General features: G+C 38.4%; 3 protein-coding genes across 3 annotated transcripts in view; all 3 read right to left on the bottom strand.

The window, feature by feature from the left end:
- Positions 1 to 912, bottom strand: part of LOC125027897 — a 29,339-nt gene extending 28,427 nt beyond the window's left edge. Inside the window, exon 1 of the mRNA XM_047617028.1 lies at positions 778 to 912. Coding sequence (XP_047472984.1) covers positions 778 to 867 — 90 coding nt within the window. The 5' untranslated portion in view covers positions 868 to 912. The remainder of the gene's footprint in view (positions 1 to 777) is intronic.
- A 5,895-nt stretch (positions 913 to 6,807) lies between these two features.
- Positions 6,808 to 13,269, bottom strand: LOC125028175. The gene is made up of 11 exons (XM_047617559.1): positions 13,190 to 13,269; positions 12,955 to 13,076; positions 12,160 to 12,483; positions 10,885 to 11,118; positions 9,910 to 10,179; positions 9,379 to 9,621; positions 8,855 to 9,136; positions 8,432 to 8,695; positions 7,968 to 8,252; positions 7,571 to 7,661; positions 6,808 to 7,272 (listed from the first exon to the last, which is right to left on the bottom strand). The coding sequence occupies exons 2-11, from the start codon at positions 13,058 to 13,060 to the stop codon at positions 7,257 to 7,259; spliced, it is 2,115 nt and encodes a 704-aa protein (XP_047473515.1). The 5' UTR covers positions 13,061 to 13,076; positions 13,190 to 13,269; the 3' UTR covers positions 6,808 to 7,256.
- Positions 13,270 to 17,867: 4,598 nt separating this feature from the next.
- LOC125027896 overlaps positions 17,868 to 25,000 on the bottom strand; it is a 15,173-nt gene continuing 8,040 nt past the window's right edge. The window contains exons 5-12 of the mRNA XM_047617026.1: positions 23,583 to 23,816; positions 22,611 to 22,880; positions 21,909 to 22,151; positions 21,328 to 21,609; positions 20,905 to 21,168; positions 20,429 to 20,713; positions 20,032 to 20,122; positions 17,868 to 19,733 (exon numbers count right to left, since the gene is read on the bottom strand). Coding sequence (XP_047472982.1) covers positions 19,718 to 19,733; positions 20,032 to 20,122; positions 20,429 to 20,713; positions 20,905 to 21,168; positions 21,328 to 21,609; positions 21,909 to 22,151; positions 22,611 to 22,880; positions 23,583 to 23,816 — 1,685 coding nt within the window. The 3' untranslated portion in view covers positions 17,868 to 19,717. The remainder of the gene's footprint in view (positions 19,734 to 20,031; positions 20,123 to 20,428; positions 20,714 to 20,904; positions 21,169 to 21,327; positions 21,610 to 21,908; positions 22,152 to 22,610; positions 22,881 to 23,582; positions 23,817 to 25,000) is intronic.

Genomic DNA, 25,000 nt, shown 5'->3' with positions numbered 1-25,000 from the left:
CTCTTGTCTGTCCCATTTCTTTTTCGCGTTTTTCTTTCAATTAATGCTATCCTGCACTTCTGCATTCCACCACCAAGTGTCTTTGTCTTCCTTCGCCGAGATATTATGTCATATATATTCTTTGCTTTCTCTCTCATTGTATTTGAGATCTCTGCCCAACCGATTTCTTTCCTTTCTGCCAAAGCCTGTCTAACCTCTTCTTTGAATGCTATGTGTAACTGTTCTTTTTTTGTTCCTCCATTTGATCTTTGGTTCCGTCCTAAATTTCCTCCTCGACTTCACTCCAAACCTTGTTTTGTTAATCATTATGTTAAGTTGTTTTGCTACACTCCCTCAAAGTACAACCTTGTTATCTTTAAATTCTTTTAGATCGCATCTCTTACACATAATGAGATTTATCTGTATACTCTTAACTCCAATTCCCTTCATTTATGTAAGTTACTCTGTGTCCTTCTCTACTAAAATAGGTATTCGCTACCGCCATTTCCACCCATTTACCAACATCGACAACCATCTGTCCTTCCAGGTTTCTCTCTCCCACTCCTTATCTGGCCATCACATGATCATCACCATTGTCCCTTCTCCGACATGGACATTGTAGTCCACTCCCACAACTATCTTCTCTGCTGCCAATATGCTCTGAACTTCTTCCTCTACTTCGTTCTAAAAATGTTCATTCTCCAATTCGCATCCTATTTGTGGGGCATAAAACTGATTACATTCATTCAGTAGCACCATTTCAATACTCAACTTCATTGTCATTATTTGGTCAGATACCTTTTTAACCTCCACTGTGCTGTTAATGTACTTTTCTTTCACCACTTCACCCACGCCATTTCTCCTCCCTTCCTTGCCATGATAGAACATCTTGAAGACTCCTCCTAGCAGTCTCGCATTACTTCCCTGCCACTTCGCTCTTGTACACACACTACATCTATCTTTCTCCTCTCATCAGGTCAGCTACTTCTCTTCCTTTACCAGTACAACACTGAACGCAACAATATAATAAAATGGGTAATGCCAACAGAAATCACTGATCAAAACAAGTATTACTACTGATCTGGTGAATTTGTACAATCATACCTTAAGACACAAGTAGATATTTCCGTCCACGAAGTTGATGAGGTTGTTGAGTAATGACTATAATGTTGAGAAATTGAGGCAAGGCAAAAGTCGGTTCATTTTGACCCTTATCTCACTGATAGTTGCTTTTCGTTTTTTGTTTGTTTTTTCTGGCTTTTATCTCTCTTGCTCTCCTCTTCTCAATGTATCTATTTATCTATATGTTACCTTCTCTCTCTCTCTCTCTCTCTCTCTCTATCTATCTATCTATCTATCTATCTCTATCTCTTTTAGCTCTATCTCTATCTCTATCTCTATCTCTATCTCTCTCTCTCTATCTATCTATCTATCTATCTATCTATCTATCTATCTATCTATCTATCTATCTATATGTTACCTTCTCTCTCTCTCTCGTAAAAATGGATATATATTATTTATAAGACCGTTATACATTTCCCCCATCATATTGTTATCATTTCATATCAGGTTAGACCAATTAACAATAAACATTTTTCTTTTTTCTTTTTTATCAGTATATATTTGTGTTGTTGATAACTGTCTAAGTTATCCAACGGTCGCTTCCTCTCTTTAAAAAGATATGGATAATGGATAAATTATAGTATAATCAGACAGATGATTAGAGCTTACCTCAAACTATAACTTGAATTCAACAGTGTTTAATTTTCTATATGTACTGATGGAGAGAATGCAATTTCGAATAACTTTTTTTTCTGACATTAATTATTAAAAGTATATTTTCGAATAACATGTTTTTTTTCTATTAACTATCAAAAGTACTAAGTAACAAAGAACCAAATCCCGTACTGGAAGAGGAAGGAACTGAACTCACCCCTGTAAGACGTGACAGAATTGTTGCAGTGAAAGACAGATGTTCTATTGAGGCCGTAAATGTGTAAATTGTTAATGTTGACACAGTGCGTTGCAGACTCCACCGTCTCCCTTGCAAGTTGGGAGAAGTAGCAAGGGCTGATAAACCGTTTGCATTTCCCCACGCCCTCAAACAGGTATTACTACTGATTTGATTAATTTTTGGGACAATACCTTTTAACACAAGTAGGTATTTCCGTCCTTGAAGTTGGTGAGGTTGCAGGTCGGTCCATTTTGGCCCTTATCTCTCTCTCTCTGACTGTTATCTCTCTTGCTCTTATATTCTCAATATACATATATATCTAGCTGTTATCTTCTCTCTCTCTCCCCTGGTGTACCAAGGCCTATGAGAGAGGATGGTGCACCCATCCCTGGTTCATTCCATCTTGGTCCAGGGAGGACTCTCCTACTTGTGTTTGTCATGCGTGGCATCCCATATTACTAGGAAACAGGAGTCCTAGAGGTTGAGCGATGCTGCACGTTGTGCCCTGCAGGTAGCAACACAACTCTTTGGTCCTCTACTCTGGTTAGACAGGTGGCTTAATCAAAGCCCGGACAAGTCAACTGGCTGGTCAAATATGGCTAGAGTCACACAGGCACTGTCCAGTCAGTAGTGCATAGGTTCCGCGAATGCTATCAGCACTGTAATAGTGACTGTGTATATTTCCTCATTACCCCTGTGGCTGTTGGGAGATTTTGAGTCCCCTTCTTGAACTGGGGAGGAAATGAAGAATTCTAATTTGTATGATATCTACAAATTTACAAAAAGTTAGCTCTCTCCCTGACGACCTACACAATCCCCTGGCCAATTCCTCTGGAACATCACATGTCACTCTGGAACCTTTCTAGCTGCCACAGGGCAAGAATGGGAATCTTAATGGTTCCTGGGCTCTCAAACCAGGTAAGAAGGAGAAAAGTCCTCAATCCATGAAGGAAATTTTTCCTGGTAAATATGAAAGTATCTCATAGTAAATACCTAGTAGTGAAGACCATTAATGTGTATGAATCATGGATCTTAATGGGACATTCTCTAATTGGTTAACCTGATTCACATTTGAATTTCATTTGGCAGGTCATGGAAGACTGATATGGAAGCAATCACTTTCCAGTGATTTTGGAGGTGTATGGTATTCCAGTCAAAGGAGTGCAGAGATGGCGACTTGAACATGCAAACTGGAATCTATTTAGATTAACTGCAGTGTTGCAAGGATCTGTGAATGATTTCCAGTGTGTTCAAGATGCTGTTAATCACTTCACATCACGAATTCACTTTGCAGCAGGAGCATCCATTCTCAAAAGTAGCGGTCAGTACCGTCGACCTCCAGCTCCATGGTGGTCTGATGAATGCCAACAAGCTGTTACAGCAAGAAAATCTGCATTTAAGAAGTTGAAACGACGCCCCAGCGATGTAACCTTCATCCATTATAAAAAGACCTGAGCAAGGGCCAGGTAAGTGCTAAGGGAGACTAGACGGACGTCGTGGAGACAGTTTGTCTCCTTGATTAACTCTAGGACCCTCTTAGAATGGGTACGGGACAAGGTGCGAAAGACTGCTGGAAGGAGCACAGCCATGTCACCACCTACTCTGAAGGTAGACAGCATAATCCTCACAGACAAAGATGTTGCAAATGAGCTGGCTAAATCCATGGCAGAGATCTCTTCTGGAACATCTTACACTACCCAATTCTCCATTCTTTGGGCTGAACAGGAACGACACCCAGTGTCATTCTTCAGTAGGATTGCAGCAGCATACAACTTGTTATTTTTGTGCAAGAAGATGGATTCTGCTTTGCAGGTCTGCCATAAGACTGCCCCAGGACACAAGCAGACTGCAACAAATCAGGTTGTGCAGTAGGCAACATACCATGGGTTCAAATTTTCTCCAAGCAATAGCATGGCCATGCATTTCCACAAACAAGGAAAGTTCCACCCTTCCCTCCACTTAGGAGCAAATCCACTGCATTTTGGATTTGCTCCTAATTTTTTACTTAAGACATACATGGGTGCCTCACATCAAACAGTTAAAGGTGAAAGCTACAAGAGCACTTAGTATTTTGCAGGATCTTTCACACCTATCTTGGGATGCAGACTGTACATCGCTTCTGCGGCTTTACCGAGCGCTTATTCGTAGTAACCTTGACTATAGATGTGAGGCTTATTAATCTGTAACTCCCACTGTTCTCCGGATTTTGGGCTCGGTTCATAATGAAGCTCTTAGAATCTGTATGGGTGCTGAGTGTGGAGAACCACCTCTTCCATTAACCCGGAACTACATGAATCTGATTTACTACACGAGACTACAGTCTCCCCAATTCCCCCAAGTTGAGCTGGATTTGGTTGGAATTGGGAAAGGGGAGAGATCCGAAGCAGAAGTCAAAGATAGATTTCTTCAGCACACTTCTAAGTACCAAGGATCAGATGCAATATATACAGATGGTTCGAAATCTGTGAATGGTGTGGGCTTTGCAGCAGTGAGCAGAAGGAATTTAGCAGTCTTTCTCGAGCAACCTCGATCTTCACTGCAGAATTGCATGCCATTCTTGCAGCAGTCAAGATGACTAGAGATCTTATGAACCATTCTATTGTAATATAATGTGACTCTCGTAGTGCCTCTGAAGCAATCAAGAGCATAAACTCCTTGCATCCAGTTGTAAGGGAGGTTCCATTGGCTTGCTGATGTCAGCAAGTAAAAAGATAACTCTGTGTTGGGTGCCAGCACATGTTGGTATCAGTGGGAATGAGCGAACTGATGGACGGCCATTTTTCCCATCATATTGTTATCATTTCATATCAGGTTAGACCATTTAACGATAACCATTTTTCTTCTTTTTCTGTCTTTCTTTCTTAATCTTTATCAATATATATTTGTGTTGCTGATAAATGTCTAAGTTATCCATCGGTCACTTCCTCTCTTTTAAAAGATATGGATAATGGATAAATGGTAGTAAGTATAATCTGACATGATTAGAGCTTGTCTCAAACAACATCTTGAATCTAACAGTTTAATTTTCTTGAATAAAAATCAGAATTAAAACTATATGTACCGATGGAGGAATGCAGTTTCGAATCATTTGTTTTTCTTCTATAAACTATCAAAAGTACATATACAGAAGAAATATATTTATTTACTATAAAGACACATCTGTGTACTGCAAAGTTATAACAATATGGATCTTTCAGTTTATCAAGATATACGTTGTATTGCTTACACTATCGCAATCAATCAATGAGTTTATCAGTGTGCACCTGGGCAGGCACTAACTTGACATGTTTTTTTCACTTCGTTTATGCTTGACTGGTGGCGTTTCTGTGCAGTAAGACTAAATGCATTTGATTGTGGTTCATTGTATTTGATAGATGTAGTTTATTTCTTCACACTTTCTTTTGGCTTTGTTAATTACTTTATATGTCTGGTCTTGGGTTGGTGCGGGAGCCGGTGGGTGGAGAGGGAGCAGCACTCAGCGCAGGAATTTAGCACCGAATTTCACATAAGGAATGATTCCTGTTGTTTTAAGAGGCATCGAATGTTCCACTATTAATGACAGTATAAAGTTTGATTATGGAGAACGATTACTGTTATATTAGTAGGTATAGTATGCCCCACGATTAATAACTCTCTCTCTCTCGCTCTCTCACTCTCTCTCTTCCTCTCTCTCTATCTCTCTCTCTCTCTCTCTCTCTCTCTCTCTCTCTCTCTCTCTCTCTCTCTCTCTCTCTCTCTCTCTCTCTCTCTCTCTCTCTTTCTCTCTATCTCCTCTTTCTCTCTTTCTCTCTCTCTTTCTCTTTCTCTCTCTGTCTTTCTCTATTTTCCCTCTTTCGCTCTCTCTTTCTCTTTCTCTCTCTTTCTCTTTCACTCTCTTTTCCTCTCTCTCTCTCTCTCTCTCTCTCTCTCTCTCTCTCTCTCTCTCTCTCTCTCTCTCTCTCTCTCTCTCTCTCTCTTTCTCTCTCTCTCTCTTTCTCTACCCCCCCCCCTATCTCTCTCTCTCTCACTCACTCACTCACTCACTCTTTCTCTTTCCCTTTCTCTCTCTTTCTTTCTCTTTCTCCCTTTCTCTCTCTCTCTCTCTCTCTCTCGCTCACTCTCTTCCTCTTTCTCTCTTTCTCCCTCTCTCTCTCTCCCTTTCTCTCTCTCCCTTTCTCTCTCTCTCTTTTTCTCTTTCTCTCTTTTTCTCTTTCTCTCTTTTTCTCTTTCTCTCTCACTCTCTCTCTCTCTCTCTCTCTCTCTCTCTCTCTCTCTCTCTCTCTCTCTCTCTCTCTCTCTCTCTCTCTCTCTCTCTCTCTCTCTCTCTCTCTCTCACTCTCTTCCTCTTTCTATCTTTCTCCCTTTCTCTCTCTCTCTCTCTCTCTCTCTCTCTCTCTCTCTCTCTCTCTCTCTCTCTCTCTCTCTCTCTCTCTCTCTCTTTCTCTCTCGTTCTCTCTCTCTCTCTCTCTCTCTCTCTCTCTCTCTTTCTCTTTCTCTCTCTATCTATCTTTCCGTCTTTGTCTCTTTATCTCTCTCTCTCGCTCTCTCGCTCTATCTTTACTCCTTTTTTCGCATTTTTCTATTTCTCCATTTACTTGTTTCGTGTTTTATTTATCTCACTTTTCATATTTTTTTGTCTATTCTTTGTTTTCTCTCTTTTTTTTTTCTTCCTTTGCCTTTTATTCGGCTTTTATGTTTGTCTTCTTTATTTGTTTAATTTTCTAGCTTTTTGTGTATCCCCTGTTTTATCTTTTATTTCCTTGTTATTCAGTTTTTTTCTTTCTTTCTTCATTTCCTTTCCCTCATTTTTTCTTTTTAACCTAAAAGAGGATATTGGAAACATAAATTCATTTCCGCAGAAATCAAAATGATAGGTTAGTAGAGATAATAATCACTATGATGATAATGATGTTATTGTTAGTAACTGTGATAACATTACTAATGGTAATAATAAAAATAACAGCAATTATCAATAACAGCAATACGATTGATAATAACATGACCGTGGTCATAATAACAGTGGTAATATTAATGATTAAAAAAAGAAAACTATAATAATAATGACGACAATAATAATATCAATGATATAACAATATTACTCACTTTATTAGGCACTTTTTTATGCAAATCAGAGGCATGACCCCAGAAAAATATTGATTAATATTAATAATAAGTCTACAATGAGAAAAAAAATATTTTTTACATTCTTTTTAATTCTATATGTTGTAATAAAAAGAACCCAAAAACTACATTTGATGATTTTTAAAAATTAGATTAAACAGATTACAGATATTTCACTTCATAACTTACAAGTTTATTTTTTCTACGTGGACAGAATTCGGCTTCACCGTTTCTCCTTGCTGAAGAAGCAAAACAAAAGGAAGGTTATTTAATTATTTATATATGCTTACTATATACCACCTATTGGCAATAGTTTAGTTCCAATTTAAGCAGATTAGGATGTTTGTTATCGGATTATATTTAAACGGTCTGCTTATATATGTGTGAATATATATATACATATACATGTATATATACATATATATGTATACACACACAAACACACACATACACACATATATATACTCTTACATCCAGATTCATATTATGCATATATCCATATACGAACCAACAACGTAGAAGGTTCCGAAGACTTACCGGCAGAAGACAGCGGCAGCGGCGGCAACGACGACCAGACAACCAAACACTGACACAACGATAACCCAGGCGGGCGTCGTCTTCTTGGGGTCTGTGTGGGGCGGCAAAATACTGTTATTATCATCATTATTATTATTGTTGTTGTTGCTTTGTTATTATTACTATTATTATTGTTATCATAATTATTATTACTGTTATTATTATTATCTTCATCTTCATCATTACCATTAGCATCATTATCATTATCATGATTATGATTGTGATTATGATTATCATTATTATTGTCATCATCGTAATAGAATAATTACTATTATTATTATCCTTATTGTTATCAAGATTGGCAGGTGCAGCTGATTTCAAGCTATCCATCTGTCAGCAAACTTTTTTTAACACTTACACGTATACTCGTAGGTCATCATCACTGAACTCAAAACAGTTCCATTGCTGTCTAGCGCTGTCACCAACACCCTCAGAGGACTTTCATCATCTGAGCGATTGATCATACACATGCACTCTGTTGTAGTCTCAGTCACTTTAGAACACTCTGTGTGTCCGATAGAGAGCTCTTCTTCAGGTGTATCCGGGTCGAACACCACGACCTCTGTAAAGTTGGTAGGGAAGCTGCCACTCACCACCACCTTGTAATTGTTTACCATGGACACGGAGAAGTGGCCTGGGAGTTCTGTGAAGTAGAACTTCGATTATTCACGTGTTTCTCTCTTGGAGAAGAAATATATCGTATGTCAATAAAATGTGTGTATCTACTTGTATCTACACAGAAAATCAGTATCAACAGTGCGATTTAAATGCTTGCTTGCAGTCCATAACTAAAAAAACAAATCCCGTACGGGCTGAACTCACCACTGTAAGGCGTCACAGAATCGCTGCAGTGAAAGACCCACGTTCTATTGAGGCCGTAAATGGGTAATGTAGTAATGTTGACGCAGTACGTTGCAGACTCCACCGTCTCCCTCGCAAGTTGGAAGAAGTAGCAAGGGCTGCTATACCTTTTGCATTTCCCCACGCCCTCAATTATAGCATCGTTTTCCCCGGTGGTTTCCACTCGAAGGGACGAATTGGCCTTATCGGCTTCCCTGCCCACCTCGGCGACGTCCACATCCAGGTCTGGAATGAACGACGGAGACTACAAGAGTACGAGCCAGCGCTGCCGTTCCTCAGGGCACCTTTGCAAGTAATGGAGAAACAGGGCAAAATAACGAGGATCTTTTTTCTTTGTTTTTTTGACAGATACGTAAGAGTGAGAAGGAACAGGGAGACGCTTACCTTCAAGTTTTACGTAGGCTTCCCCTGTCTCTACCAGAGACCCATCGACCCCGTAACCCAGGATGACGAACTCGCATTTCCCTTCGCACGCGGGCACGTCCACAATGTAACCCGAATCAAAAAGGTACACCTCGACCTCCTGGCTGCTCGTGGCGACGTAGTCCTCGAATAAGATAAACTCGGCCTTTGCGACAGTCCTGGGGCTTTGGATCTGCACCCTCATCTTCGTAGAACTTTCGCTCAAAGAGGTGATGCTGTAAATCTTTGAGCTTGGCAGGGGATCTGAGAAGGTTGTGAAAAGGAGAGTTGTAGTCCAGGTTATGGCATTATGAAGTCATTCTGCTGTACATGCACCTAGTTTACGTATAGCGATTTTTTTCTCTTTGTACTATAACACATATTTTACATCAATAAGAATATATTTTTATATTGACGTTATACCACTCTTCAGCCTGTCAAAAAATCCCTTAAACACACACACACAAAATTCACGTACCCGCCAACCAACATTAAGCCCAACTGACCTTCATTAGATGCCGGATAAATCACCATGTCGGGGAGCCCGACCTTCATCAGCGTAAAGTTTCTATCATGAATCACTTGGTCGAAGTACACGCGACACCCCGAGTCCTCCAGAGCCCCGTCGCCGCCGCAGGACACAACGGCGTAGTGGTTCAGGAACACCGTGTAGTTCCCGGGAGAGTTCGAGGGATCAGGGATCACTTCGTAGACGTCGTGAGACAGACGGACGACGCATGCCTTGAACACTGGCGGGCATGTGTTTATATATATATGTGTGTGTGCAAATATATAAATACATATCTCTTGATAGAGAGAGGGAGAGAGAGAGACAGAGAGAGAAAAAGAAATAGAGAGAGAAAAAAAAGAAAGAAAATGAAAAGAACGAAATAGATACAAAAAAATATCTGAATAGATAAATAAATAAAGACAGAATACATATATATACATGAGTGCATATGTTTATATAGATAGAAAGAAGCGAAGAGAAAAAATAAAAACTAGACCACCACGGAACTTCGACCGCGCAAACCCACCTTCAAACAGAACTCCGCTGGACACGTTCGCATAACCCTCCTCGTCCAAATCAACAACTATGATGTAGAGATAATCCAAGCTCTCAGGGACGTCCACCAACTGCACACACGAATGCCAGTACGACTCTCGGCAGGCATAGTCGTCGGGGGATAAGATCGTGTCGTTCTCGGGTATGGAGACGACGACCTCGGTACGATTTGGGGAAGAACTGAGGGGGACTCTTAGGACCTCTCGGTTGTACAGCTGCAGGCCGGTGGGGCTCTCTGGTTCTTTTTTTGGGTAAAGATGAAGCACGTGTTAAGTTTCCGTCAGCAGCAACGACGTAGGTTCATGTTATTGAATCAAAAGGGATCAAAAGAAATATCAAGGCTTTCCCAAGTACAGAGAGAGAGACAGGATCGCCCTCTGTTTTAAGGGATGAAACTCATATAAAGAACTCCAACATTTTAAGGAATTCTTGCTGTTTTTCTAAATCTATCATACTATCTATTATTTTCTGTTAATTGTAAATATCCCGTTTTTATTTCAACATTTCATTATTGATACATAGTTTAGATAAGTCTCTTTCTTATAAACCTGCCTTTGTATTTTTTTTAATATGTTACCTGTGTATGTAACGCCATTATTATAAAACTTAAATCGTATATAAACGGAGGTAATAGATAGAGACTGGGAAAGAGAGAGGAAGAACAGGGGAGGCAGAGAGAGGAGGAGAGGAGGAGAGACGCAGACCGATAGAGGCAAAGGCATATGGAAAGAAAGAGAAAGTCGACTGAAAAAAGAAAAAAACGGATAAAAGGATGGAAGACAGAATGGGATGGAGATAAGAGACAGGGTAAGAGAAAGAGAAGAAGTGACGGAGAGAGACAGACAGACACAAAAACAAAAAAAAACGACAGACAGACCCATACCAGGAAACAGAAACGACCCGCACGCAAACGCACACCATTACCAGCAGCCCACACACCACTTACGCTGCGCTTGGGCCACGACCTCGTCACAAAACACGATCAGGCCGAGGTCATCGCAGCGGGGAGGAGGAGGCTCCAGAGGGCTGTCGCTGTGGCCGAAGTAATAGCAAGGACCTCCCGAATCCTTCCTCACGCAGGGAGGATGGCCAGGGACTTCCACCTGCGCCCTCCCTCCCGGATGTACCCTCAGGGACGGCGTCTCAGGGTCCCCCACCCACGCCACTCTCGATCCTGGGTCTGCGCGGGGAGAGCCACACAGATCGACTTTTTAAAATATATTCAATTTTGTGCATATGCCTGAATTTTTTTTCCTTCTTTTCTTTCTTTTCTTATGAAGAGGGGCATATACACACATATCTATCTATCTATCTATCTGTCTGTCTATCTTTCTTCCTATCTACCTATCGATCTATATATCTATCTGTCTTTATATCTATCTGCCTCTCTATCTATCTGTCCATCTATCTATTTATATATCTATCTACCTACCTATCTATATATATATCTACCTATCTATCTATCTGTCTATCTATATATCAATCTGTATATCTATCTATCTACCTTTCTATCTATCTATCAGTCTATCTATCTATCTAATTATCTATCTGTCTGTCTATCTATCAGCCTATCTATCTATCCATTTTTCTATCTATCTATCTTTCTGTCTTTCTATCTATCTATATATATCTGTGTGTGGGTGTGTATGTACACATATGCATATTTAAATGTATATATATACATACATACACATATATGTATGTATGTATATGTTTATATATATATGTACATGTACATATATATATACACATTTATGTATATATACATAAATACACATGTTTGTATATATATAAACATACACACAAGCGCGCGCACAGACATACGCATACACACACATCTACTTATCTATCTGTCTGTCTCTCTATTTATATATCTATCTGTCTATCTATCTATATATCTATCCATCTATCTACATGCATACATATGTATGTATATCTATATAAATATGAATTTTCCAGCCAGCAACAGGCTCGAAAATAATGTGCTTCCTCCCCTTACCATTTTAACTCGTGCCCTGCTGAGAGAGAGAGAGGAGAGAGAGAAAGACAGAGACAGAGAGAGAGAGAGATACATATATATGTACATACATACGTATGTATGTATGTGTATATGTATAAACCCACACATATATATATATATATATATATATATATATATATATATATATATATATATATATACACGGAAGACCAACCCCAAAAACAGAAAACGTTCTCTCGCCTTCAACATCCGCGTGGACGGAGCCACAAGCCAGTGTCGACCCGTTCCTCTTGGCCTCAACGGAGATGGCCTTCGCGTCAACGAAATTCCCTTCAAACTCGAATTCCGTGGCACTTGGATCCGGTATCTGGACAGCCTCGTATGGAATCGTCTCGTTGTCGAACGTTTGTAGAGTCAGGGTCAACGTTTCGGCGCCTGAGATCGGGTCGTGCTGATCAACAACCAGCCTTATGTTCTGCTGTCTGCCGCTCGGGTCGTCGCGTCGCCTCACTTTGTGGATTTCCTTGATGGTCAGCAGGGTGGGCGAGGGAACCAACTCATTTTCTGAAAATTTTCGTAGTGAAAAATATATTTTTGTTGTTGCTGATGTTTTAAGGATGGAGAGATCTGTTGGTCTATTTAGTATGGATTTTTGCCAGTAATGGAAAGATTTAGTACGTGGGAAGTTAATCAATTGATTTGGTATACTATGTTTAGTGTGTGTATATATATGATACGTTGATATATATATTTTTGTTTCTATCATATCTCTTTTTATGAGTCACAGACATCGTAATTCCCAGTCCCTGGCAATCTCACAAGGACTTACCATAATTATCAACATACTTTTGATAACGTCTCCAAATCATCATTACCCCATACAAACCACAAATAAACCAATAGCATACTCGACCTTTAAGCTGTCTCTTTCACTTCTCTTCCATAAAACGTAATTATTTACTTGATATACCAATTAAAACTGACGCAAAATTCACAAACAAATTCTGCCTGTGAACATATCGTCCACACACTAACCTTGAACAGCTGTCTCTCCATCTGCACATATCACGGAACAGCTGTTGCTTAGAAGCACAACAGCCAGCAACAGGCTCGAAAATACTGTGCTTCCTCCCCCGACCATTTCAACTCGTGCCCTGCTGAAAACACAATTATAATAAACCCATTGATTAACGACATAAAGCCAGGCTGAAATGTTGATGAAGTCGCCATAGCGAAGAGGAGAGTAAACAAAAAAAGAAATTGAACCAACTTGTAGAAGAGATTGATGTTTGGTAGAGTCAACCAGATCCTCTTCGTTTGGAATCTGTTTACGCTTTGCCGTCTGCTTGTGGTTGCACCTTGAAATAAGTGCAGATAAGCGAGTTCGATATGCGTGTTGAAAAATAGAAGCGGGGGAGGGGGATTCCGAAGAAAAGATAGCATGGAAAACAAAATTCTCTCTCTCTCTCTCCCTCTCCCTCACTCCAATTTTCACTTGCTCACTCTTTCTCCCTCTTTATATAAATAAATTCATATATTTACATATATATGTGTGTATGAATATATATGTATATATATTTGTATATATGTATTATATGTACAGTATATATATGTGGTGCGTGTTTATATATACATATATACATATACGTATGTGTATATATATACATACAAATATCTTGTGGTTCCTAACATTTTCCCCCCTAAACATGATGCCCACTTCCATATTTAAAGAACACCTCACGTTTCATTTTCATGTTGAAGAAATTTTAATTTTAGTTATATACATGAAATTTACGTTATTTTATGTTTGTTATTTTCCCATTTTCTCGTCAGACGTACATAAAAAACAGAATAATTTCGTAAGTGTTGTCTCACTTTTCAGAAAATCTAGTTTGTGCATTTTGGGTTTTTCTATCAAACTATCAAAATGTTTTATTTGTTTTTTTCATTTATATGAACAATACTCTCGTGAAACAGATAGTATATCAGGTGATTAAATCAAATACCTGTCAGTATGTCTTTGTTAGTGTCAGATGATGCAATTAACGTGATGTCAATATGGTATATTTTTTGGCAATATTCCTACCAACATATATGTACGTATTTGTATTTGCATGTATTTATATTTGTTAATGTATATATTTGCATGTATTTTTATTTGTTAATGTATGTTTTTGCATGTATATCAACTTGTTAATGTATTTATCTGCATGTAATTATTTTTGTTAATGTATGTATTTGCATGCATCTGTACTTATTTTAACAGACTACTCAACAGAGCACGAAGTAATAGGAAAAACATTATGACGTTCCTCCGCTCGGCTGTGAGGCTTGTTTGTAGTGTTTCAGATCAAGATCAAATTTTCCAGTGTGTATTTTTTTTTCCCTTCAAACCGACGGATTTGTAATTTTATTGGTCAAAAAAAAACGCGAATGAAAGTACCGCTGAAACAGTATTGTTCATTTACCAGTCCTTATGTATAAGGAAAAGAGGAGCTGCAGGTAGCATCAACATATTAAAGATAGCTGTAGTCCTCTTGGAAGGCTATAAGCTTTGTTGAGGACGTGGTTGTGTGGGTCCCGGTTCTCTTGGTCTGTGTTTGTGTGGTTATGTCTTTCTGCTTCCTTGTTTGTGACTGAATCTGTATTATTATTATACTATCTCTCTCTCTGTCTGTCTCTCCCTCTGTCTCTCTCTTTCTCATTCCCTCTCTCTCTCTCTCTCTCTCTTTCTCATTCTCTCTCTCTCTCTCTCTCTCTTTATTTTTACATTGAGGCAGATACGTTGTTTTACTTATCAGTGTAATCAGTAACCAGAGGTAGGATGACAAGCACGTCCGCTGTGCTTTTACGTGAGACTCAGTTACCTTAGCGCACTGCATATTCTACAACACTGGTTCCCAAATGCATGGTTGCGAACGAGTGAAGGTTGTGTAAGAGTGGCGCTCGTCACCGCAGCCTCCCGTAACGGCGGGCATCCCGCGACCCGTTCGCTTTCCCGCACCCGGGGAGTCACCTTTGAGTGTGTCAGCCGCCGCCGCCGCATCGTTGATACACTTTCACGCAAACTTTTAAATCTTTACTCACAGTTTTAGGGGATTTAGATTTCTTTTAGTTATACCCGTTTGGGTTTAGTTTTCTTTGGTTTTATTTTGTTTTACTTGCCATTCAGTATATTTTATGTTCGTTAATATAATTTACTCCATTTCTGTTTTAATGAGGACGCGTATTTTTATTGTTATTTTATGTCATATTATTTTAACTTACGCGTTTTTATGATTGAAAAGATGTACGGCCGTGACGTCACGGCATGAGTGTAACCCTGCTTGGCGCGAAATAAACAGTTGGTGCCCACACTTGGTCGAAAAGGATTCTGTCTCTCCTTACCCTATTCTTTTATGACTGAATTCCAGCCGGCTTCTGCGAACAACGGAGCCCGCCCGATACTTCAGGGAGAGGAAAAGTTACGTGTCCTGACAGTTCCCTTATTTTGGCTAATAGGAGTTGTGTTCACTTAATATATATAATGATAATCAGAAGAGGTCATTCTAATTTTCATATTTCATGTTCTACCTGATTTTATCTTCAAGTAATTTTCGATCACTTGCTTATTGCCTTAATTGAGATTTTCTCTATATATGTATATATATATTTTTGTTTTTGTTTTTGAGAGCCCTCTGAAACGATACGATGCTCACGTGTTCCAAGGACCCCTCCTTTGCCCGCTACCACGCTCATGGGGTTCTAGGTCTTTCAGGGGGAATAGTTAACCATCCTTAAATTGCGCAAGGCATCCCCCTGGGCTACAGAGCCGCGTACTCTCACAGTTGCATGGATAGTCCCGTGGGTCGTGGGATGGTTTGTCATGCATGAGGATAACAACAGTATTAACAATATATATATATATATATATATACATACACACACGTACGTACATATATATATATATTTATAATTATATATATACATATATAGAATATATAATTACATATATAGAATGTACAGATATGCAATATATAATTAGGTATATATAGTATGCTTCACAATGATAAGTGTTAAACTCATTTAGAGTGATTTGGCTTTTGTTTCTCTTAAGACTGATTGGGGCCTTTTCTCCTCTCCCTATTCTATTTTCCTCTCTGCTTTCTACTCTCATTTTTCATTTTTCTCTTGTCTTGTCATATCCTCTCCTTTCTATTTCTTTCCTCCTCTCTTCTCTTTTTTTCTCTCTTCTCTTTTCTCCTTTCTTGTTTTTTCATCCTCTTTTCTTCTCTATTTTTTTCCCTTTCCCTTTTCTTGTCTTTTTCTTTCTTTGGTCTTGCCTTTACTTGTCTGTCTCCCCTTTTCTCCTCATCTCTTGCCTTGTCTCTCCTCTCTCTATATCTAAATTATGTTGAATTACACTCCTGTGTGGCTTTTAAAAGGAACTGATTGATATTTCACTAGTTCATGAACTGTTTTTTACTGATGAAAAGACACACGATGTTCAAATTCACCAGTGTTCAAAGCAGCCAAGTTTCCCATACCATTAGCTCTTAGAAGAGGTCAGTAATGTTTACATCAACGCCCTCCGTTCGGTGGCAGAAGCATGAAGATTTATCTACATATGTAGTGCACTAGTGTGAGGTTACATAGTCTTTCTTTCTGCCATCCCCTGAGAAAATAGTTTTCATAACATATACCCTATACCGCTGGAATCGCAAATATTTGAGATACATCATAAACATACATTAATAAAGAAATGCATATATAAATATACAAAATTTAGAGTTGCCGAGAAAGAAAATGCTGATAAATAATATGTAATAAAAAGAAAAAAAGCACATTGCCCTAACACTATTTTTGGCAACAAAATTTTATGTACTATATTTTGGCGGAAACGAAAATATGAGTTTGCTAACGTGGTCATTACAATAGATATAATATGCTTTATCTGAGGTAATGGAAAACTAATATTTATTTTTTACTATTTCTGTCCAATTTACACTACAGCCAGTATTACATGTAATTATACTTACAATATGCTTCTTGCTAAAATGAAATAAGATTGGTTGGTTTTCAAATTCTTCTGCAAGTTTACAGATTTTCAGAACTTGGCAGAGACTGTGTAAGATCGAAAGTAAATTAATAGTGAACAATTATGCTAAAAATAAAAGAAAATTGAAGAGAAACAAAATCCAGTAAAAATTGGTTGAGTCAAGATGCATTGCGTTACTGAACAATGTCGTGCGTCTCATTTTGCTCCCACTAATAATCCCTCATAATTTGAGATTCTTTGATTTGTAAAAGAATTGTACAAAAAAATAATAATGATAACAATAATAATGTAATGGACTGATGATTAAGGCTCAGTAGAAACAAAATACGAAAATGTTTGTGGTAGTGAAAGAGAATGTACACTTTATTTACCATACAGAATGGGGAGACAGTACATTAGATTACATTCTCATATCAAAGACATGAAAAGAATCGGTAAGCCCTACATTTACCCTTCATTCCAAAGGATAGATAAATTTTTCGAGCATTATATGCCTTTGTAGCCCCTCTTGCCCAAATTATGTTGTGGCAGTTTCAGAAGAGGAGACGAAGCTGGAGCGATGAGTTGGAAAACACTCAGTCCAAAAGACCCATGGAATCATATAGACTCAAGAAGAACAAAGAAATGTAAATGGGAGAGAAAGAAATGGTTCATGTGTATATTTGTGAAGACCCTTCGCTTAGCATAAACTTTGAAAGGTGAAAAGGCCAATGAAACCGAGGTACATGACAGAATCAACCTCAAGATATGCAATATATGCAAAGTTTTTGAGATTTGAGGCAAAATCTGATCAAGGGAGCGACGTGTACACAAAAACAGCCCTAAACTGACATAAGGGAACCAAGGTTTTGTGATACAGATATTTACTTCCAAGCAGTGCAGTAGTTGTGTGAAAATGAAAACACAAAGAAAAATATGCTTGTTTTTATTGCATTTATAGGAGACAGTGCTGGGCTGTTGATGAGTTCTTGTATGTGATATTTTGTATCAAAAATAAATCATATATTTCCACACATCGGTATTCCTCATTTTCCATTTTCCTGTTGTTCCAGTTACATATGCACTAAATATTAACATTGAAAACCCTGTAGTTCAGTCTTTTTTCTTTTTTTTTTTTTTCACATTGAACATGTTTCATTACCTAATGTTCCTCAGTTTCTAATATTAGTTGAGAGATACTGGGTGAGTGTGAAAACCCTATATGTACCATTTGAAAAAAAAAACTCACGCACTCACATTGACTATCATTACTATTCTGGTTTCATGTTCATGTTCATCTCCATGCTTTTCCAGATCCCCTTTTCTATGCAAATCATATGTTTCCGGTGCCTCTAGCTTTCACTCGAGCGGCTGACTGCACCCGACACCCAGCTTAGTTTGTCATAAGATAAACCGTCATAACTGGCTTGAGGACTGCACCTTTACTGATGTAACTGATGTATCAAGTGTTACGGAAATATGCACTGTCACTGTTCTTAAAAATGTACATCTTAGGTTTCAGTCATGATTTTGTTTTTATATATCATATCATTCTCTTCTCAGAATTCAGAATTAACTTATATTTTTTATTATTAGGAGATCCACATACAGTTTTCAGTTTCACCTTTAATCTATTACAATCTACATAATACCTATTCTCTTTACATCTGATTTAGGTCACTGCAATCTGTTGACAGCTCTTATTCATATAAAGCGAATATTATTTACATACCCATGGCTTTCTGAGCATTGCGAAGGGCAGTTCCACCATACCAAATGGCAGGAAGCATATGCTGGAATGATGCTACACTCAATGAAAGTACATGAATATTCAATGACATCTCTTCTTTACTTGTGGTCAAGGAGGAACTGAACGCTTTATCATACTAGTTTGTACAAAGGGTAATGATACTTTTTATTTAACTGTAAGTTTGGTACAAGAAACTTAAAAGATATGACGCCCACCAGTCCCCAAAACTCCTACTTTTCTCAAACAAAATCTGAAAAACTACATGCATCGGGTAACAAACAAATGGTATCTTTGTCACAGAGGAACACAATCCCATGGACTGTGATTCATGAGGAATATTGGAAAAGAGTTACATCCCATTTCGAAATCATAAAAGTATATATCTAGTTAGTTCAAGTTACCGATACTGTGTTGGGTATGAAAGGAAGAATTTTAGATATACTCTAACATAAAAGAGAATGTTAAAAAACTTATAAGTTCATTTCGGCAGAAATCAAAATCACTTTAATCATAATCACTATGCTAATATTGATGAGATTGATAATAACTGTGATAACATCACTTATGGTGATAATAATAGAAATAATATTGATTATTATCAATAACAGCAATAATATTGATAATAATACCATGACCATGGTCATAATAACAATGGTAATATCAATGCTAATAATAAAAAGAAAACAATAGTAATAATAATAATGACAGCAATAATAATAATAGCAATGATATAACAATGTTACTCACTTTATTAACCACTGTTTTATGCAAATCAGAGATATGCCCCCTTGAAAAATATTAATTAACACAAAAATAACTAAAAGCTAATATCCCTACAATAAAAAAATCTACCAAAAGTTTTCATTCTTTTTGTTGCAATAAAAGTCACCCAAAAATACATTCTGCCTTTGCTAAAACGTTAACGCAGTAAGAAATATTTCATGATTTTAAAAAATCAAATTAAATAAATTACAGATATTTCACTCGATAATTTACAAGTTTATTTTTTTCTACGTGGACAGATTTCGGCTTCACTGTTTCTCCTTGCTGAAGAAGTAAAACAAAAGGAAGGTTATTTAATTATTTATATATGCTTACTATATACCACCTATTGGCAATAGTTTAGTTCCAATTTAAGCAATTTAGGATGTTTGTTATCGGATTATATTTAAACGGTCTGCTTATATATGTGTGAATATATATATACATATACATGTATATATACATATATATGTATACACCCACAAACACACACATACACACGTATATATACTCTTACATCCACATTCATATTATGCATATATCCATATACGAACCAACAACGTAGAAGGTTCCGAAGACTTACCGGCAGAAGACAGCGGCAGCGGCGGCAACGACGACCAGACAACCAAACACTGACACAACGATAACCCAGGCGGGCGTCGTCTTCTTGGGGTCTGTGTGGGGCGGCAAAATACTGTTATTATCATTATTATTATTATTGTTGTTGTTGCTTTGTTATTATTACTATTATTATTATTATCATAATTATTGTTATTGTTATTATTATTATCTTCATCTTCATCATTACCATTGGCATCATTATCATTATCATGATTATGATTGTGATTATGATTATCATTATTATTGTCATCATCGTAATAAAATAATTACTATTATTATTATCCTTATTGTTTTCAAGATTGGCAGGTGCAGCTGATTTCAAGCTATCCATCTGTCAGCAAACTTTTTTTAACACTTACACGTATACTCGTAGGTCATCATCACTGAACTCAAAACAGTTCCATTGCTGTCTAGCGCTGTCACCAACACCCTCAGAGGACTTTCATCATCTGAGCGATTGATAATACACATGCAATCTGTTGTAGTCTCAGTCACTTTAGAACACTCTGTGTGTCCGATAGAGAGCTCTTCTTCAGGTGTATCCGGGTCGAACACCACGACCTCTGTAAAGTTGGTAGGGAAGCTGCCACTCACCACCACCTTGTAATTGTTTACCATGGACACGAAGAAGTTGCCTGGGAGTTCTGTGAGGTAGAACTTCGATTATTCACGTGTTTCTCTCTTGGAGAAGAAATATATCGTATGTCAATAAAATGTGTGTATCTACTTGTATCTACACAGAAAATCAGTATCAACAGTGCGATTTAAATGCTTGCTTGCAGTCCATAACTAAGAAACCAAATCCCGTACAGGAAGAGGAAGGAGCTGAACTCACCACTGTAAGGCGTCACAGAATCGCTGCAGTGAAAGACCCACGTTCTATTGAGGCCGTAAATGGGTAATGTAGTAATGTTGACGCAGTACGTTGCAGACTCCACCGTCTCCCTCGCAAGTTGGAAGAAGTAGCAAGGGCTGCTATACCTTTTGCATTTCCCCACGCCCTCAATTATAGCATCGTTTTCCCCGGTGGTTTCCACTCGAAGGGACGAATTGGCCTTATCGGCTTCCCTGCCCACCTCGGCGACGTCCACATCCAGGTCTGGAATGAACGACGGAGACTACAAGAGTACGAGCCAGCGCTGCCGTTCCTCAGGGCACCTTTGCAAGTAATGGAGAAACAGGGCAAAATAACGAGGGTCTTTTTTCTTTGTTTTTTGGACAGATACGTAAGAGTGAGAGAGAACAGGGAGACGCCCACCTTCAAGTTTTACGTAGGCTTCCCCTGTCTCTACCAGAGACCCATCGACCCCGTAACCCAGGATGACGAACTCGCATTTCCCTTCGCACGCGGGCACGTCCACAATGTAACCCGAATCAGAAAGGTACACCTCGACCTCCTGGCTGCTCGTGGCGACGTAGTCCTCGAATAAGATAAACTCGGCCTTTGCGACAGTCCTGGGGCTTTGGATCTGCACCCTCATCTTCGTAGAACTTTCGCTCAAAGAGGTGATGCTGTAAATCTTTGAGCTTGGCAGAGGATCTGAGGAGGTTGTGAAGAGTTGTAGTCCAGTTTATGGCATCATGAGAGCATGTATACATTCTATTGTATAAGAAATCTGATTTGCGTATAGGGAGTTTTTCCCTTTGTATCACAATATATTTTTTACATCAATAAGAATATATTTCTATGATGAATTTATACCGCGGAACACACGTAAAGACACTATTCAGTCTGTCCAAAACACACATTTCCAAATATAACGACAGCATAAGAAATTTAATAAACTCATCAAGAAAAAAAAAAAAAAAAAAAAAAAAAAAGGTACCCGCCCAACTGACTTTCATCAGACGCCGGATAAATCACCATGCTGGGGGCCCAGCCCTTCGACAGCGTAAAATTATAATCATAGATCGCTCGGTCGAAGTACACGCGACACCCCGAGTCCTCCTGAGCCCCGTCGCCGCCGCAGGACACAAAGGCGTTGGCGTTCAGGGACACGCTGTAGTTCCCGGGAGAGTTCGAGGGATCGGGGATCACTTCGTAGACGTCGTGAGACAGACGGACGACGCGGGCCTTGAACACTGGCGGTAGGAAGGAATTAAGTGTATGTGTGAAATATATATATATGTGTATATATATATATAAATGCATATATATATATAGAGAGAGAATGAGAGGGAGAGGGGAAGAGAGAGAATGGGAGGGAGACGGGGAGAGAGAGAATGAAAGGGAGAGGGGGAGATAGAATGAGAGGGAGAGGGGAAGAGAGAAAATGAGAGGGAGAAAGAGAGAAAGAGAGATATATAGAGACAGAGAGGGAGAATGAGAAAGACAGAGAGAGAAAAAAAAATAGGAAGTAAAGGAAATGAACGAAATAATTAAATAAATAAAAGATATTTGGATTTATAAAGGAAAAAAGACAGAAAGAAAAAATATATATATACACATACGTGCATATATCTTTATATAAATAGACAGATAAAGAGAAAGAAGCAAGTAAAGATAAAAAAATACACGGAACTTCGACAACGCTCACCCACCTTCGAACAGAACTCCGCTGGACACGTTCACATAACCCTCCTCGTCCAAATCAACAGCTATGATGTAGAGATAATCCAAGCTCTCAGGGACGTCCACCAACTGCACACACGTATGCCAGTACGACTCTCGGCAGGCATAGTCGTCGGGGGATAAGATCGTGTCGTTCTCGGGTATGGAGACGACGACCTCGGTCCGATTTGAGGAAGAACTGAGGAGGACTCTTAGGACCTCTCGGTTGTACAGCTGCAGGACGGTGGAGCTCTCTGGTTCTTTTTGGGGTGAAGATGAAGCTCGTGTTAAGTGTCCGTCAGCAGCAACGACGTAGGTTCATGTTATTGAATCAAAAGGGATCAAAAGAAATATCAAGGCTTTCCCAAGTACAGAGAGAGAGACAGGATCGCCCTCTGTTTTAAGGGATGAAACTCATATAAAGAACTCCAACATTTTAAGGAATACTTGCTGTTTCTCTAAATCTATCATACTATTTATTCTTTTCTGTTAATTGTAAATATCCCGTTTTTATTTCAACATTTCATTATTGATACATAGTTTAGATAAGTCTCTTTCTTATAAACCTGCCTTTGTATTTTTTTTAATATGTTACCTATGTATGTAACGTCATTATTCTAAAACTTAAATCGTATATAAACGGAGGTAATAGATAGAGACTGGGAAAGAGAGAGGAAGAACAGGGGAGGCAGAGAGAGGAGGAGAGGAGGAGAGACGCAGACCGACAGAGGCAAAGGCATATTGAAAGAAAGAGAAAGTCGACTGAAAAAAGAAAAAACGGATAAAAGGATGGAAGACAGGATTGGATGGAGATAAGAGACAGGGTAAGAGAAAGAGAAGAAGTGACGGAGAGAGACAGACAGACACAAAAACAAAAACAACGACAGACAGACCCATACCAGGAAACAGAAACGACCCACACGCAAACGCACACCATTACCAGCAGTCCACACACCACTTACGCTGCGCTTGGGCCACGACCTCGTCACAAAACACGATCAGGCCGAGGTCATCGCAGCGGGGAGGAGGAGGCTCCAGAGGGCTGTCGCTGTGGCCGAAGTAATAGCAAGGACCTCCCGAATCCTTCCTCACGCAGAGAGGATGGCCAGGGACTTCCACCTGCGCCCTCCCTCCCGGATGTACCCTCAGGGACGGCGTCTCAGGGTCCCCCACCCACGCCACTCTCGATCCTGGGTCTGCGCGGGGAGAGCCGCACAGATCGACTTTTTTGTACATATGCCTTTATATTTTTCTTATAAAGAGAAGCACACACGCTGTATGTATCTGTCTGTCTGCCTGTCTATCTATCTATCTACCTATCTATCTATCTGCCTGTCTATCTATCAATATATCTGTCTTTATATTTATCTACCTATCTGTCTATATCTATCTCTCTATATATCTATCTACTTATCCATCTATTTAATCATCTATCTATCTATCTATCTACCTATCTGTCTACCTATCTATCTATATGTCTATCTGTCTATATATCTCTCTATATATCTATCTACCTACCTATCTATTTATTTACCTATCTATCTAAATGTCTATTTATCTGTCTATTTATATAGCTATCTGTCTATATATATATGTCTATATATCTATCTAACCATCTATCTATTTGTTTATATATCTATTTATCTTCCTATCTGTCTATCTATCTACCTACCTATCTATTTATACATATCTATCTGTCTATCTATTTATTTATATATCTGTCTACCTATCTATCTGTCAACCTATCTATTTACACATATCTATCTATCTATTTATCTATCTGTCTACTTATCTATCTACCTACCTATCTATTTATACATATCTATCTGTCTATCTATCTATTAACTATCTGTCTATCTATCTACCTATCTATCTATTAACTATCTGTCTATCTATCTACCTATCTATCTGTCTGTCTGTCTATCTATCTATCTACCTACTTATCTATCTATACATATATATCTATCTGTCTATCTATCTATTTATATATTTGTCTATCTATCTACCTATCTATCTATCTGTCTGTCTATTTGTCTATATGTGTATGTGGGTGTGAATGTACATTTATACGCATATATGTATGTATATATGTATATATATGTATATATATATATGTATATACTTACACATATATATATGTGTGTATGTATATGTATATACATATATATCATATATATATATATATATAAACACATATATACATATATGTAAACACATATATACATATATGTAAACACATATATACATATATGTACACGCATATATGTGTATACATATGTATATTTGTAAACACATGCGCGCGCACGCAAGTACATACGTATACATACATCTACTTATCTATCTGTCTGTCTATCTATCTATATATATACATATAGATGTG

Source organism: Penaeus chinensis, chromosome 8 (genome assembly GCF_019202785.1).
Source record: "Penaeus chinensis breed Huanghai No. 1 chromosome 8, ASM1920278v2, whole genome shotgun sequence".
Taxonomy (NCBI): domain Eukaryota; kingdom Metazoa; phylum Arthropoda; class Malacostraca; order Decapoda; family Penaeidae; genus Penaeus; species Penaeus chinensis.
This window is presented reverse-complemented; position numbering and strand designations above follow the sequence as displayed.

What these genes read in the sequence shown, in the direction of transcription:
- LOC125028175 (XM_047617559.1), bottom strand. Translation starts at nt 13,060, where the DNA reads ATGGTCGGGGGAGGAAGCACAGTATTTTCGAGCCTGTTGCTGGCTGTT. An exon ending in CGTCCACGCGGATGTTGAAG is followed by an intron (nt 11,119 to 12,159) that starts GCGAGAGAACGT and finishes CTCCCCGCGCAG; the next exon opens with ACCCAGGATCGAGAGTGGCG. An exon ending in AGCCTACGTAAAACTTGAAG is followed by an intron (nt 8,696 to 8,854) that starts GTAAGCGTCTCC and finishes CGTTCATTCCAG; the next exon opens with ACCTGGATGTGGACGTCGCC.